General features: G+C 34.2%; 4 protein-coding genes across 5 annotated transcripts; 2 read left to right on the forward strand and 2 right to left on the reverse strand.

Annotated features, from left to right (window-relative positions):
• The first annotated feature begins 363 nt into the window (after positions 1-363).
• On the forward strand, positions 364-1,401 carry LOC148180963 (uncharacterized). Of its 2 annotated transcripts, XM_088049939.1 has the most exons (3): positions 364-516; positions 639-878; positions 1,109-1,401. In XM_088049939.1, exons 1-3 carry the CDS (start codon positions 477-479, stop codon positions 1,321-1,323), a joined length of 495 nt encoding a protein of 164 aa, XP_087906065.1. In that variant the 5' UTR covers positions 364-476; the 3' UTR covers positions 1,324-1,401. The 2 variants fall into 2 exon arrangements, with proteins under 2 accessions (XP_087906065.1, XP_087906066.1); XM_088049940.1 differs by having other exon boundaries at positions 366-516; positions 639-1,232.
• Positions 1,320-7,771, reverse strand: LOC148180964 (sodium channel protein Nach-like). Its single transcript, XM_088049932.1, is given in 9 exon segments — positions 1,320-1,525; positions 4,084-4,193; positions 4,243-4,369; positions 4,427-4,477; positions 4,528-4,804; positions 4,856-4,966; positions 5,047-5,353; positions 7,389-7,595; positions 7,641-7,771. Coding segments are annotated over 9 exon segments (1,527 nt in total).
• Positions 7,772-9,202: 1,431 nt separating this feature from the next.
• Positions 9,203-10,495, forward strand: Mettl4 (Methyltransferase like 4). Its single transcript, XM_088049936.1, has 3 exons — positions 9,203-9,434; positions 9,487-10,183; positions 10,239-10,495. Exons 1-3 carry the CDS (start codon positions 9,228-9,230, stop codon positions 10,370-10,372), a joined length of 1,038 nt encoding a protein of 345 aa, XP_087906062.1. The 5' UTR covers positions 9,203-9,227; the 3' UTR covers positions 10,373-10,495.
• On the reverse strand, positions 10,354-14,047 carry LOC148180966 (UDP-glucose 4-epimerase-like). The gene is made up of 5 exons (XM_088049935.1): positions 13,715-14,047; positions 11,447-11,690; positions 10,928-11,402; positions 10,516-10,797; positions 10,354-10,464 (listed from the first exon to the last, which is right to left on the reverse strand). The coding sequence occupies exons 2-5, from the start codon at positions 11,687-11,689 to the stop codon at positions 10,385-10,387; spliced, it is 1,080 nt and encodes a 359-aa protein (XP_087906061.1). The 5' UTR covers position 11,690; positions 13,715-14,047; the 3' UTR covers positions 10,354-10,384.
• Positions 14,048-14,118: the final 71 nt, after the last annotated feature.

Here is a 14,118-nt window from a genome sequence, read left to right on the forward strand (position 1 = left end):
TTTGCAATTAGCCTTTAATTCATTCCACTTATTTGAAGGAATCACTTTTGATAACAACAATGTATAAGACCATCACAAAGAGAAATGTAATTCTTGTATTTTAAACAGTTCAATAAAGCCCAATTGGAACGTTAAAGTTACAAGTCATTCTAAATTCTTCAGCTCTTTACAAATAACGGTAATATTTGCTTCAAATAACTCTTATTTGAGTTTCTAACAGGTATGCCATTTTAAAAATACAAAGTTCACGAGCTCATGTTTCTCGTTTTTTAAAATAACAGAGTAGGATGACTTTAGCAAATTTCCCAATATTGACGTCACGGCAACCCGAACTTTGTTTTATCTCATCCAGGATATAAGTTCTCAACATCCATTTTTATCATTCCTTAACTGATTAAGCCCAGCAATTGTCGCTAATTCCTTATCAGATCTCTGTGCTATCAATACTTCCAAGCCATTGTTCAAGTTTGCAAACGATGGTTTCCACATCCTTTCTCCGTTTAACTCTGCTCATCCGTAAGTACATTTAGAACATAATAGAAGGCATTTGTATTTCTGTCGTTTAATTTTCGAGGAAAAGTTTAACATTACGTTATAATGTAAGATAAGGGTTGTTATAGTTAACAGAAATGTTTCAGTTTTCATCGATGCCACTACAGGATATGAGATTACTTCTGATACAACAGTTGACAAATTCCCGATCCAAGTACCATATCCAAACGATGACTCCAAATTCCTAAGAATCTTTTACAACGGAACAACAACAGAACTGCAATGTCCAAGAGGTTATGTCTTCAGCAAAAGCGAAAATCATTGTGTTAAGTCATCAGATCCTGATGAAGACGAAGATATATGCTTGAAATTAGGGTTACCAGAAGGTAATAACCCAAACCCTGACAACTGTCAAACATACTTTGGGTGTAACTCTGCATGTTGCTTTCTCATGAATTGCTCTGCAAATCTTCTTTACAATAAACTCCGAGATCAATGTCTTTATCCTCGAGAGACGCAATGTTGCGAATACGTTGAAAAAAATCCATCAAGACTAGTGCAGTGATTTATTTAATTGGTGTACATGAATATGTAATAATAAACGTATTGCAAGCAGATGGCGCCTTGACCAGTGATCGGGATTCCAGTCTTCGAATCATTCCATTCCACGAATTACTAGAATTGTGTTGTATTCAAATGTGTCGATGTGCAATAAAATTTAAACGATCGGTATCCACTTTGTTTATCAATTTTCTAATTCATGATCCATCCATACTACATAGTGAGACAATAAATAAGCAAAAACGTGTGCAAGACCAAAAATTGATTTAATTCAAAAAGACGCTGCCTTCATATGTCCATAATTTCTCCGGATGCGGTCTCGACTCTGATTTGGGTTTAACGGCTGCTGTCTTATCAATTCGACCGATAATTTTTAAATTCACAATTAATCTCAAGCTGCAGTAGTATAAGATTTCAATAACTGTAATAAAACTGCAGCCGAGAAATAAACTGTAGACTCCTCCAAAAGAGGCTAAAACAAAATTTCATGTTAAAATGGTGTATTATTTTCCTAATTTGCTGTAGTAACAATGTTCGTTTTGAATGCGTTAATAACTTCGTTACCATAGCAACGTAGGCGAATTTTGTAAAAGAAACTGTATTAAATATGCAAATTAGAAAAATAGCATAAAAACTTGTGTTTTTTTAAACTTAAAAACACTCACGTTGAAATACGAGTTCTATAAAATTAGTTTTTTTTAATACTATCGGCGACACCGAAATGGGAACGACTTTTTCGTTGTCATGAATTTTTTTATGAATTTTCATAATGTAAATCAGACTTTGAGCAGTGGCGTTCTTTTTGATTTTTTTCGAAACATTTTATTTTACCTATACAACTCTTAGGGGGCGTCCATAAATTACGTGAGGTGTTCAAGGGGGGAGGGGTCGAGTCGATTCTCATCTAATCTTACTTTGGGAGAGGGGGGTCTCGGCAAATATCAGGCAATTTTTTTTGTTCAAAACAACAAAATTGCGAGAAAAAAGTTTTAAATTAAGTAAAACATGATTCTTTAATAAAATATAGCCAAACCGTACATAAAATATGTATTAGATAAATTATCCTTCAAGGAGATAATGCGGCCGCCGCAAAGTTGCACTATTAAACAAATTATTTTTTTTCTTTTTAGAATTACAAGTCCAACGCAATTACATAAGAAACACACATTTTGAAAAATCTCGCGTGAGATTGGGGGATGGGAAGGGGGGTTGAATAAAATCTCATGACATCTCACCAGTTGGTGAGGGGGGGTCGAATTTTTTTAAAAAACACCTCACGTAATTTATGGACGCCCCCTTACTAATCAGCAGCCACTGCTCTTAGCGACCGATTTTCTTCAAATTTTGCAATAGTTCTTGGTTTTTCGACTAAAGTTCAATGTTTAGCCGATTTTAACTAACTACTGTCATCAATTGTCATAAATGACAATTAATAGTGCGCCTACAATGGTGCACACTGAATCTTGGACAGACTTGTCATTTGATTGTCAAAGTTTCTAAACCGGGCTTTACGGAGGACGTTTGTTTAAAACCAAACTTTTAATTTTTGATTCAATTGTCATTTTGACATTTTAGCAATAACCACTTCACTTCAAAACTCTTCACCCATGACCAAGTGTTGTAGCGCAAAACCAATTCTGGCTTCCTTGTGGCGGCACATCAATTGTTATTGGTGGCATATCGCAGAAATACGTTTTCAAAATTTGTTTGACTTTTGTATTAATATTAATTAAATATTATTAATTAATCATAATGACAATAAAGCTAGAATTACATCGACACTTTTTGAAATGACAGGAAAGGACTGTCCAAGATTCTGTGGCCACCATAGTATGATTTAAAGTAAAAATTACGCTAGACAATTTTGCCGTACACATTTCGTTGTCGTCGATAGTACATGCATACAGCCGCGGACACACAATCTTAAACGTCATTTTTCTGACATTTCAAAAATTTTAGTGCAGTCTGTGCATTACTGTCATTGTCATTACTGACGTTTAAAACATCAAAGTATTGACAAGTTGTCAATTCAGAACTGTCATGGCTAAAGTATGTAAAGTAGAAAAAATTAGAATAGTCTCTTTCGTACAGAGTGGTATGATCTACAATCAGGTCCTTACAGTTTTGGAAACTCTGAAAATTCTAACCATTTTGAAATAAAAAAATCAAAACTGTCAAAATTGACAATGCAAAAAAGTAAGGTTACAAATTCTAAGTGGGGTTTTACACCATGTGACAATTAGATGACATTGTCCCCGGCTGTATGTATGCTTATACAGAATGTTTGGTAAGTAAAGCACCAAACTGAAACAGCAAGGTTATGAAGGTGGTAGTAATTAAAATCTCGAAGATTTTTTTTCTGCAACAATTCTTGTAAGCAGTAGAAGGACGTGAAAGTAACCAATCACGTCATAGTTTGAATATTTGAAAAATTTAAGAAATCAAGGCATTTCGTAAAACAAAATGTTAAAATGTCACCCATGTCACACCTGACATTTTGTGACATAGGCGTGCACTGTCAGATATGTGTCAATGTGTGCTGGACAATTTCGCAATGGTCCTTAGATTAGAATAAATAATTCCTTGTTACGGCATTTACATATTGGTTTAGATCGGAACAAAGGACAATTTGATTGTTTTTATAATTACCTATACGATTTATTTTTCGAATTAAATATTCAGTTTGAAGTGCATTTGTGCCGCCACTGACTAATCACGTCAAATGTTTAGCACTCTCGTTTTTGTCAAAACCAAACTACTATGTTTTCAGTCAGTTTTTTAATTAGTCCAGATTGGTCAACTTTACAACCTTGTAACTTTTACAAGAAAAGGAAAAGAAAGAAAATTTTCACCCAGACCTCTTTCTGCAAGCTCTCTGATTCTCCAGGTAAGAGTTGGTGCTTTACTTACCAAACAGCCTGTATAAAAAGGAAGGAAAGTCCAGGAAAATTTAACTTTACACACGGTTATAGAATAGAAATTTAAAAAAAAAATGGAATAAACGTTAAACTCATTATTCTGTATACTCACATAGAAGATAAATAGTGGATGTAATTGTATCCTTAAACATAATAGTCTGCCTGTCGCCTGAAAAATACACGTAAAGTGAAATGCTGTCCTGAGTCACATTTTGATCCAGTCTGTAACAAACACTTATTAAAATAATTCACAAATTTCTAGAAATTATACAGAAAATCGGAAGTGTATGCAGTATCATCATCCCCAAAACTCGCCGTTGCCGATAAAACTGTATAAAAAATATCATCACACTGCGAAGGACAATAACATGACTTCGTAACATCCACCAAACTTGTACCTTAAACATGAAAATTCAACATTGCCGCCTAAATTAGCAAAGTTTGGGATACCCTACCTATAGTTTCGTCCAAACACGAGATACTCGTGATATTGCAGATTTTTTTTTCTGGAAGAAAATACTTTAGTACGTGACCACTTGACAAAATCCTAACTGACTCATGAAAGGATAATAAAAAGGGACGCATCCGCATTTGGAATGAAGATATTTCGCCTCACATTCACTCAGACAGTTCGTGTCCGAATAAGCTTTGAAATTTTCTAAATCAACTTCATCGGCGTATGCACACTGCCTTTGTTCAATTGAGAGTTTTTTGATATCCGAGCTACAAATAATTTTACTTGCTCTAATTTGCAAATACGATCTTCTCCCGGCAGAAACAATTTTATAGATAGTTCCTGAGCCTGGATAATCCCAGGGATTGTGAACCATTACCTGAAGATTCAATTATACCACAGCTATTGTTTTGCAATATTGATAACTTACTTTTAATCCCGATGAATGTAGAGTGGAATACTGAACCGCTTGGATTTCTGGATCAATGTGTAGCTCCAACCCCGAGTTAAAACCGTTGTAAGGAGTGCGTTGCGGTTGGCGGTTGACCGCAGATTGTTTTAAATATTGATCTTCAGGTGTAAAACTAAAATTAATTTAGAGAAAACAATCGCTTTTTGTATGACTTACTCTTTGTATTCTCTGATATAATTAAAAGAACAGCAGTAACCTTCAGTGGTTAAGGATTCATCGAAAAGCTTCTCACACGGTACTACTTTAAATTGCCACTTGCATTTTAAAAGCATACTTTCGCAAGGTTGCATCACTTTTTTCAACACAGTTCCAATATTATCGTAGTTATTGTCTTGTAGAACGTTATGTAAAACTGTTAAATCCGATATATTGTATCTTCGAGTGTCCATGCTCACAAAGGCAAGAAGTTGAGGAATTGCTCTTTTGACAATATCAATCTCGTTGTCTGGTATTGTCCTAGTTGCCAACATTAAAAATTGCGTGTTAAAATCGAAGAGTAAGTTTTGTCCCACTTTTCATTTTTGTATTTGTTTTATTATATCTTAGGGTCTTTGTCAAAAATACGTTTATTCTTATATCAACAAAAGTTTGCTAGTTTTAAAGTGTCTTAATATAATTCGTACATTTCTTATGTAGGTACCTACCATACTTAGAGTTTTGTTCTCTAATGCAATAACATTTAAATTAAAAATCGCATCAATTATTATTGATTTGTTTTGTCAACAAACCCATTTGAAAAATCACTAATAACATGTTACATACCTACTAGAACACATTTTTTCTGAAGTGAATTTTTTGTAGGTAGTCAAATTTAAAATGACGACGACTTATCACTTCCCCCCCCCCTCCAAACCTGCTAATTTCTGAAAATACTTTTCTGTAAATTCTCTGCAGGAAGAATTACATAATATATACAGGATGTCCCAGAACTCGCGCCCCATAGAGCAAGGGAGGGTGCCGACAGCAATACAGATCGTAAATTTCAAAACAAAAATTGTCTAAGGTTAATAGTATTCAAGAACTGATAAAAAGTTGTTAACAATCCCGAAAGCTTATTCGAGAAGTGGAGTAAAAGGCAATCCCAATTTCCTAGGCAACGAGAGTCTAATATTCATCTGACCAATGGATGATAATATGTGTCCATAGTTACCAATTTTCAAATTCTGTTCAGCTTCAGGATTGGCTACAGTTTTTTTGTCTTATCTCGGTTATTTTTTGAGTTGAAATATTATAGTTTCGAAATTTTGGTTCAGAATTGTGGTCTCCATAAGCCCTTTTTCTCTGGGGCGCGAGTTCTGGGACAGCCTGTAGAAGTTTTTTTCTATTTTTAATGCCCCTTTGAGTTTCCAACTGATTATAACCGATTATTAGTATTATACTATGTATACAACTCGGGTCTAAACAGTACAGAGTATCTAAAGAGTACTTTTGTAACACTTCCCGGTATACTAGAAATATACGTCAACTTGCTTATTTTAACTAGAATATCCCATATATTCTTGCATTTTTTGATTCTTCCTCCAAATTGTGAGTTATTTTGTGTAGAATGTGGTTACACCTAAATTGTTTCATTTTAGATTTTAAAGTAACCGCAAAATAACAAAAAGTTGAATATTTTCTTTAGATTTATCTTTATGTGCTTACTTGTGTTTCCAAAATTTCAAATTTTTCTCAGTTGTAGTTTTCGAAAAAAATGTCAAATAAGCTCTTTGTAAACTATTCTAGTACATAATGTTTTACTTATACAGAGTGTTCCAAATTTGCTGCAAAAAATACGAAAAATGATAAACTGTGCTAATCTTAACCGAAATTTACAATCATATTTTCCTTTTGGTGTTAAATGAACTTGGCAACTTGGAAGATTTACCTAAACAGACATAATACATTGGCAACATTGTAACAATTCTTACGTTCATGAAATCAAAAGACAACAATTAGACAGTCATTATAACCACTCGCAACACACAGTTATTGATATATTTAACAATATATTGTCGAATGGAAATCAATCAAAACTTCATAACGGATTATTACTGTGTAATTAAACATTTTTAAACTCCTATATCACAAAATCAAGTTTGGTAAAAACTCAATTAAGAACCATCCATAAAGACTTTAATAGTAAATGTTTAGTTCTGACGCCAAGACAACTATTTAACAATATTTCAAACAAAATAGTTTACTAGTTAGGTATTCAATAACAGTTTAGGCACAAAGCTTTTAAAGTGCAAGTTGTGGTGTCCGACTTGATGCAAATAAAGGGCCCAGTCCAAATGCAATGGTCCGATCCTAGTTAAGAAAACAAACCTGGCATCGTAATGTGAAACTTGGCACTTGCTACTTTTGATTATTTCTTCCACAATTTAACAATGCTAATATCTAACTTCATTTCAACAATATCTTTAACAAGTAGGTCTTTAATCTTTAGCTTTAAAGCCGACTGAGGATTTGTTAAAAATAAATGATTTAAAACCCCACTTCGGCTACTTACAATTCCTCAACAAACCTCTCCACCTGATCAGCCATAATTCTATTGATATTACAAAGAGTAACAGCCGGAAAAGGCACAGCAGTGGTGGGTGCGAACGCTGTTTTGATGGACGTCCTGGTGGGGTTGCTTGTATATCGACTCCAGAACAGGACGGTCATGTATCCAGCCCCACCTAGACCCGCCAGTACCACAACCATCCAGAATACTCTTCAAATTTTCTGTTAGGAATGTCAACAGCTCGTTTATACTCACTTTTCATAGACGACAACGTCTCTTTTCACTGTATACTTGAGACCATGGATACTGGTGTTCTCGGCGAAGTCTTTGTACGTTTCGTACACAATAGACGCGAAGTCTTTCCTGTTTTTACGTCCATCAATCATCGTCAGCTTATTATTCCGCGGCGGTCGCCAACATTCTTTTCCAATAAATTTCCACAACGGAAAATTGTGGAAATTAGGAACGGAAGTGGGTTCATATAAAATTTATAGAGGTGTGTTTACGCGAGGTGTATAATTGGAAAACTGGTTTGTTGTCAACATGACAACGAGTTTTATTAAACTTCCTTAATATTTTTTATTATAATAAAACTAAATTAAACTCAATGTTATTTGTTATCCTTAATTACTTTAAACTCAGCGAAAACGTAAAGCGGAATTTACTAGAAATGATATTCAGTCACTTACCTTAGAAAAATTCAATACAAGAATAATTTAAACTCAATTTTAACTCGTTAAAAGTTAGATGATAAAACTTATCGTCTCTTGTAAATATGTAGGTAGACATTGTAGAAAAGAGTGTTCATGTTCACGCTACGAACCACGTGAAATGAATAAAAATAGAATAAAAATTAAATTTTAAATTCATTTAACGAGAGCCACTTAATCAGTGTACTAATAGATACCTTTAATTTTAAATATGTTCATTTGCATTTTCCACCATTTCAAGGATTCAAGTTTTGATAAAATGTTTACAAACAAATTTACATATTGATAAGAAATAAGACTCTTAGCAACCATATTCGTCGAGAATATCTAAAAATGACGATAACTTGTTCTTATCTGTAAACTCTGTAACTCAATTGTGAGTATAAAATGTAGTTAAAAGCTCTAAACTAAATCAAAGTAGTAAAGAATTAACAAATTGAAACAGACTCACAAATGAGCTGTTTTCGTCTTACCACAACTAATCCCATCAAATCGCTCACAATACCCATCAGATTTTAACAAGACAGTTTAAAGCCCAGTAAATAAGTTACCTTTTATTTATGGCTATTTTTGCAAAACTTTTGAGTAAACGAAGGTTTTTTTTTTATAGGGCATTGTCGCTGATTACATGCCCTTGTCTTAAATAAGCGGTTTAATTGCAAGTTGGGTGCCATATCAGTTTTCCGAAGTGCTTTAATTACATTTTTGAAGGTACATATAACAAATTTTCCCGGCGCATCCACCAATTTCCTTCTCCATTTACTTTATTGTTGGTAAAAACTTTTAATTTAAATTTTTATCCAATATAATATTAAGAGACGATTTACAGAAGCTAAATTAAATCTTTAATTTCGATTAAATACTTAACATCTTGTTAAAGTGACATGTGATAGTTTTTCCGCCAATCAAATGTCAGCATTCGTTAAATTAGTTACTAGATGAACTTGATTATTTAAATTATTCTGTAAACTGCCCCTAAATTTGAGTTGCTTTTTAAAACGCATAACAAATTAACACAAGCTGGTGTTGTGGCTTAAGATAATTATAATAAAAAAAACAATCCTTTCAAATCGACTTAGTGATTTTCTATCTGTACAGCTTACCGCACTGTTGTTGACATTTGACAGCTGTCATGTGTGGCAAATATTCAAAACACGGCTATTTTATATCACATAAATCATCAATTGATGAGATATACAAGAATGTAGGACCATTCCAAGAGAGTTTTCAACTAAAAGCAGAACTTTTCAACATTATAACTCCATTTAAACCATCGAAAAACAACAAAGCGAAAGAAAAAACAGCGGATCAACATAACTTGGAACCTTTTGAAAATGAGGTTTATTTGATTGTTTTCTGTGTGAATTTGTTGTAATTGAGATGCATTTAAGGTGCACCATGTCGAACAGATGTACAAACTTTTCTACTCTGAAAACAAAGAACTTTTTGATCGGCCCCAATTTGAGGTTAAGAACACAAATGCTTTCAACACGGCGGCGGAAATTTACGATAAATCAGGGACTGATTTAGTAACGGATTTATTTGGAGCGAATCCTGATTATGCTCTTACTAAAATGATAAAGAACAAGACGTTTTTCTTTCCAGAAAACTGTAAATTCTACAGTAAAGATGTAAAAGACATGTCACAGTATTTAGGTACTGAGAAATATGATCTAATACTACTTGATCCGCCTTGGTGGAATAAATATATTCGTAGGAAACGTAAACATTCAGAACATGGGTATGACATGATGTATAATGAAAACTTAAAAAAAATGCCCCTTGAAAATCACTTGGCTGATGAAGGTTTAGTAGTTGTTTGGTGCACAAATTCAAATCAACATCTTACTGCTTTATGTGACGAATTTTTCTCAAAATGGGGAATTGAATACTTAGGGAAATGGTATTGGGTTAAAGTAACAAAAACAGGAAAACCAGTTTGTGAATTTGCGCAACCCCCTAGGAAGCAACCATTTGAGCAAATCATCTTTGGCTGTCAAAAAAATAGAACTTTATCAAAACCCCCTTGTGATAAAATAGTAGTGAGTGTACCCAGTGCCTTGCATTCTCACAAGCCTCCTTTGACAGGTAAAATACTTCAGGTTTTCTAATTTTATTTGTGATGTTTAAAATTTTATTTTAGGCTTATTAAAACCGTTTTTGCCTGATAACCCCAATTGCCTGGAGATATTCGCCCGTTATTTACTTCCAAACTGGACAAGCTATGGTAAGGAAGTCCTAAGGTTTCAACATGAAAGTTTATATGAGACTAAATAAGAAATAATTTATTTAATGATGACCATTTGTGACTTTCGTTTTAAGACGATATCCATGAGGGTTCATAGTCTGCCATCTCCAGAAATCAGAACCTGTAACAAAATAAACTAACACAAGACCGTGTGTTGTAAAATTTTTCTTACACATTTCATCAAGCGTGTATTTCGCTTTCCACCCCAGTTCTCGCTCGGCGAGATCCGCGTTAGCATACATCATGGAAATATCACCCTCTCGCCTTTCCACGATTTTGTAGGGTACAGTGGTTCCGGTCACTTTCTCAAAAGTTTTGACCAGTTGCAAAACGGAAACGCCCTGACCTGTACCCAGGTTATACACCTTATAGTTTTGGTGGATTTGTTGCAACGAATTTAGTGCTGCTACGTGTCCCGTGGCTAGATCCATCACGTGAATGTAGTCTCGTACACCTGCAAAAAGTTACGACCGTAGAGATACTCTAGAATTTATTAAAGTCTTATGCCAATGCAGATGGTAATGTTAAACCAAACTCAAAAGTAATTTGCTAAAATTCAAGAATTTAAGTATGTATGTACTCACCTGTTCCATCATCGGTTTTGTAGTCACCTCCAAAAATCGTCAAAACTGGCAGTCGTTTCATAGCTACTTGAGATATCAATGGCATTATATTAGCAAAAGGTTTAATGGGATCCTCTCCAATGAGTCCCGATGGATGAGCCCCCAACGGGTTAAAATACCGCAGCGCGATTATGTTCCATTTCTTGTTAGCATAGGCAATATCTTGCAACATTTCTTCGATGAAATATTTCGTTTTTCCATAGACATTGGTGATGTTATGTCCTACGCTATGTTGTTCTGTGATGGGTAAAAAAGTTGGTTCTCCGTAAACAGTACAAGAACTAGAAAATACTAATTGATAACAGTTGAACTGTTCCATAATTTCAAGAAGGTTAAGCATTCCTATGAGGTTATTCTTATGATACAAAAGGGGATATTCCATGGATTCCCCGACGGATTTGATCGCCGCAAAGTGGATAACGCAGTCGATTTTGTGCTAAAATTCCATTTTGAATGAAGCCAAGAAAGTTTTCAGCTTACCTTTGAAAAAATCTCTTCGAGCGCATTTTTGTCCAACAAATCGCACTCGTAGAAAGTTATACATTTTCCCGTTATAGTTTCCACGCGTTGTAACGCTATAGCTTCTCCATTGGGTCCATTTACACTGTTGACAAAATTGTCGACAACGATGACCTCATATCCAGCGTTCAAGAGTTCCACGATACAATGACTGCCAATGTATCCGGCGCCTCCGGTCACAAAAACGGTAGATACTTGCGACATCCTGAAATTTTTGATGAGAACTAGCTATCGAAGTGTTTATTGATGAAGAAATTGCAAGGACCTTGAATGTGATCATCTTTACCACTAAATCCTTGACGATTCAGTTTTGAGGACGACAAATTTATTTTTTATACGTGTTACGACAATGAAAAAGTCTTAACTGAAATGAAAACTGCTACTTTGTTTTAAAGTGAAGTGAAGTTTATCAATTAACTATTTTTACGGACTTGAGTAAAAACACTTTCTATGCAAACTACTTGTGTAACGACCAAAGTAAACAGCAACGTGACGACGTAAAATTTTCATTACTGGAGAAAAAACGCTTATCAACATAGTTACAAGAGTCTGAAACTATGGTGGTTCATAAAAAACAGAATTTGAATAGTATTATATTACATGTGTAATATTTACGTATTATCAAAAATAAGCACTTAAGATACACTGTTTTCAACCTACGATAATATAACTTAAAAAAGTTGTTATCAAATCGATTCATTACTTTTGTTACTTCTTAGCTGAATGTCCCGACGAAAAAGTAAGTTCCAAATTGGTCAATTATTCGTTTATGCAAATTGAAAGGCATTTCAGTGTGATTAATGTTTGTTAACTATTTAGTTGTTCGTTTTTATCTTGACACAGATACATGTCGAAAACGAAAATATTTGAAGATTGTTGATTCTTTAAAGAGTTAGTTAACTTTAATGGTTGTTGGAAGGACCTAAACCACAGGGACAATAAAATGAAGCAAGCCAAATAGCACAGTAAAGTGAAATAATAAAACAAAATTAGACACGACTCACATCGCCACATTGCTTAAAAAATCCTATTCAAGTTCCTATAATTAGGTCTTACTTATAAATCTGGCCAAATCGCTATCAACTTTGATACGCTTTTTTGAACAGGTCTTTCGATTAGTAGCAGAATCGAATTCAGTTATGTTTTCACTGCAAAAAATTATATACAGTCTGTTTTCAGCAATACTGTGGTATTCTCTTCAGCGTAAAAATAGATAAATATCATTCCAATAATTGTGCGTGTTGTCATTTTGATTTGAAACCTTTGTTGACTAGGAATACATTTCTGATTGTACATACCTAATTGGCATCAGATTGCGTAATTTAATTATTAAGTAAATATTTTAATCATCTTTTTGTACTGACAATATGTATCTTGCAACTGCAGAGTTTCTCCTGGCATTTATACGACACAATATGCACAAACACGCAAATAATAAATTTGCAGGGTCAATTTGGAAATCACCGAATAATTTAAAACACATCAATGTGTTTTTTAAAATTACAAAGTTTTTGCTTTCCATAAATGTATTCCAAAAATTTGGCACTTAAAAAAACGTAAATTTTTAGCATATAAATTTATTTTTGCCATATTTATGCCTCCTTTTTGGGCAATTAGAGCGTGGATTTGAGAGAGCCATCGAATAAAACATATTTTCAGAACTGCATATTTTTCCAATGTTTTCTATTTATCGCAAACGAGTTGCGTGTTTGCCAATGTGGACATTGTCCATCAACTTATTAGAAATCGCATGATTCACCATTCATCCGGTTTGAGTTGCCATTATTGGAAAAATATGACAATTAGCCGTCCTATCTATGCCTTATCAATATCAAAATATGCAAAGTAAAAGCGTCTGGAAAATAAAAATCCGTGACTATACCGCCATAAATTCTTGATCTACGATTCACTAATGAAAACCTAAAGCGAATGCACATTTTTACGCTCTTTTGACCAAACTGCTGATTTCACTAATTTTAAAAGCAAAGAAAACCGCGTGCATCCTTGACCGAAAAATGGGGAATACTCCATGAATAATAAAATCAGTGCATTGTTTAAAGTTTCAATTAGTCATCAAGATTGAAAAACACGTGCCATTGCAGCAAAAAAATCTCTTACACAAGCGATTACTCGACGTCCTTGCAACTGCTTTTTCCTGACATAAACCACCAACTAACCACTCAACATCTAAATCTTCCTTTTGAAATTAACAATGGTAATGGTACTTACGTGTTGTTGAAAAACGATAAGTAAACTGCAGATAGTGTACAGTTATGTTGGTCGTTCACCTTACAGAAAAAGCAACAGTTGTGAACATCTTCAGCGTTTGCTCTGCTTTTTCAACGCAAATCTTTGAAGAGATCCATCACTGATGTAAAAAGAAGATGATGAGTACCGTGATGTCCGCAGACGGCTGTAATGAACGGATACGACAGAAACCTTGAACTTAAAAAACCTCCAAGGTCAACCGCATGAATGGACGCCTTTACAAAAGTCCACGTAGCGTCACAGACGACGGAACTTACGAATTTGAATACCGTTGTCACTGTATATTTAAATATAAATGTCGTACGAAAAGTGGGGCTAGATATAAATAGAGAATTTAGAAGAGGCGACTGACTTGACCACCTTAA

This window comes from Gnatocerus cornutus, chromosome 1 (assembly GCF_029298725.1).
Source record: "Gnatocerus cornutus isolate USDA-ARS CGAHR chromosome 1, icGnaCorn1.1, whole genome shotgun sequence".
Taxonomy (NCBI): Eukaryota; Metazoa; Arthropoda; class Insecta; order Coleoptera; family Tenebrionidae; genus Gnatocerus; species Gnatocerus cornutus.

What these genes read in the sequence shown, in the direction of transcription:
- LOC148180963 (XM_088049939.1), top strand. Translation starts at nt 477, where the DNA reads ATGGTTTCCACATCCTTTCTCCGTTTAACTCTGCTCATCC. An exon ending in CCGTTTAACTCTGCTCATCC is followed by an intron (nt 517 to 638) that starts GTAAGTACATTT and finishes GAAATGTTTCAG; the next exon opens with TTTTCATCGATGCCACTACA. An exon ending in GAAATTAGGGTTACCAGAAG is followed by an intron (nt 879 to 1,108) that starts GTAATAACCCAA and finishes TATTGCAAGCAG; the next exon opens with ATGGCGCCTTGACCAGTGAT.
- Mettl4 (XM_088049936.1), top strand. Translation starts at nt 9,228, where the DNA reads ATGTGTGGCAAATATTCAAAACACGGCTATTTTATATCACATAAATCA. An exon ending in TGGAACCTTTTGAAAATGAG is followed by an intron (nt 9,435 to 9,486) that starts GTTTATTTGATT and finishes GATGCATTTAAG; the next exon opens with GTGCACCATGTCGAACAGAT. An exon ending in TCACAAGCCTCCTTTGACAG is followed by an intron (nt 10,184 to 10,238) that starts GTAAAATACTTC and finishes ATTTTATTTTAG; the next exon opens with GCTTATTAAAACCGTTTTTG.
- LOC148180966 (XM_088049935.1), bottom strand. Translation starts at nt 11,689, where the DNA reads ATGTCGCAAGTATCTACCGTTTTTGTGACCGGAGGCGCCGGATACATT. An exon ending in TCGAAGAGATTTTTTCAAAG is followed by an intron (nt 11,403 to 11,446) that starts GTAAGCTGAAAA and finishes ATGGAATTTTAG; the next exon opens with CACAAAATCGACTGCGTTAT. An exon ending in ATACACGCTTGATGAAATGT is followed by an intron (nt 10,465 to 10,515) that starts GTAAGAAAAATT and finishes ATTTTGTTACAG; the next exon opens with GTTCTGATTTCTGGAGATGG.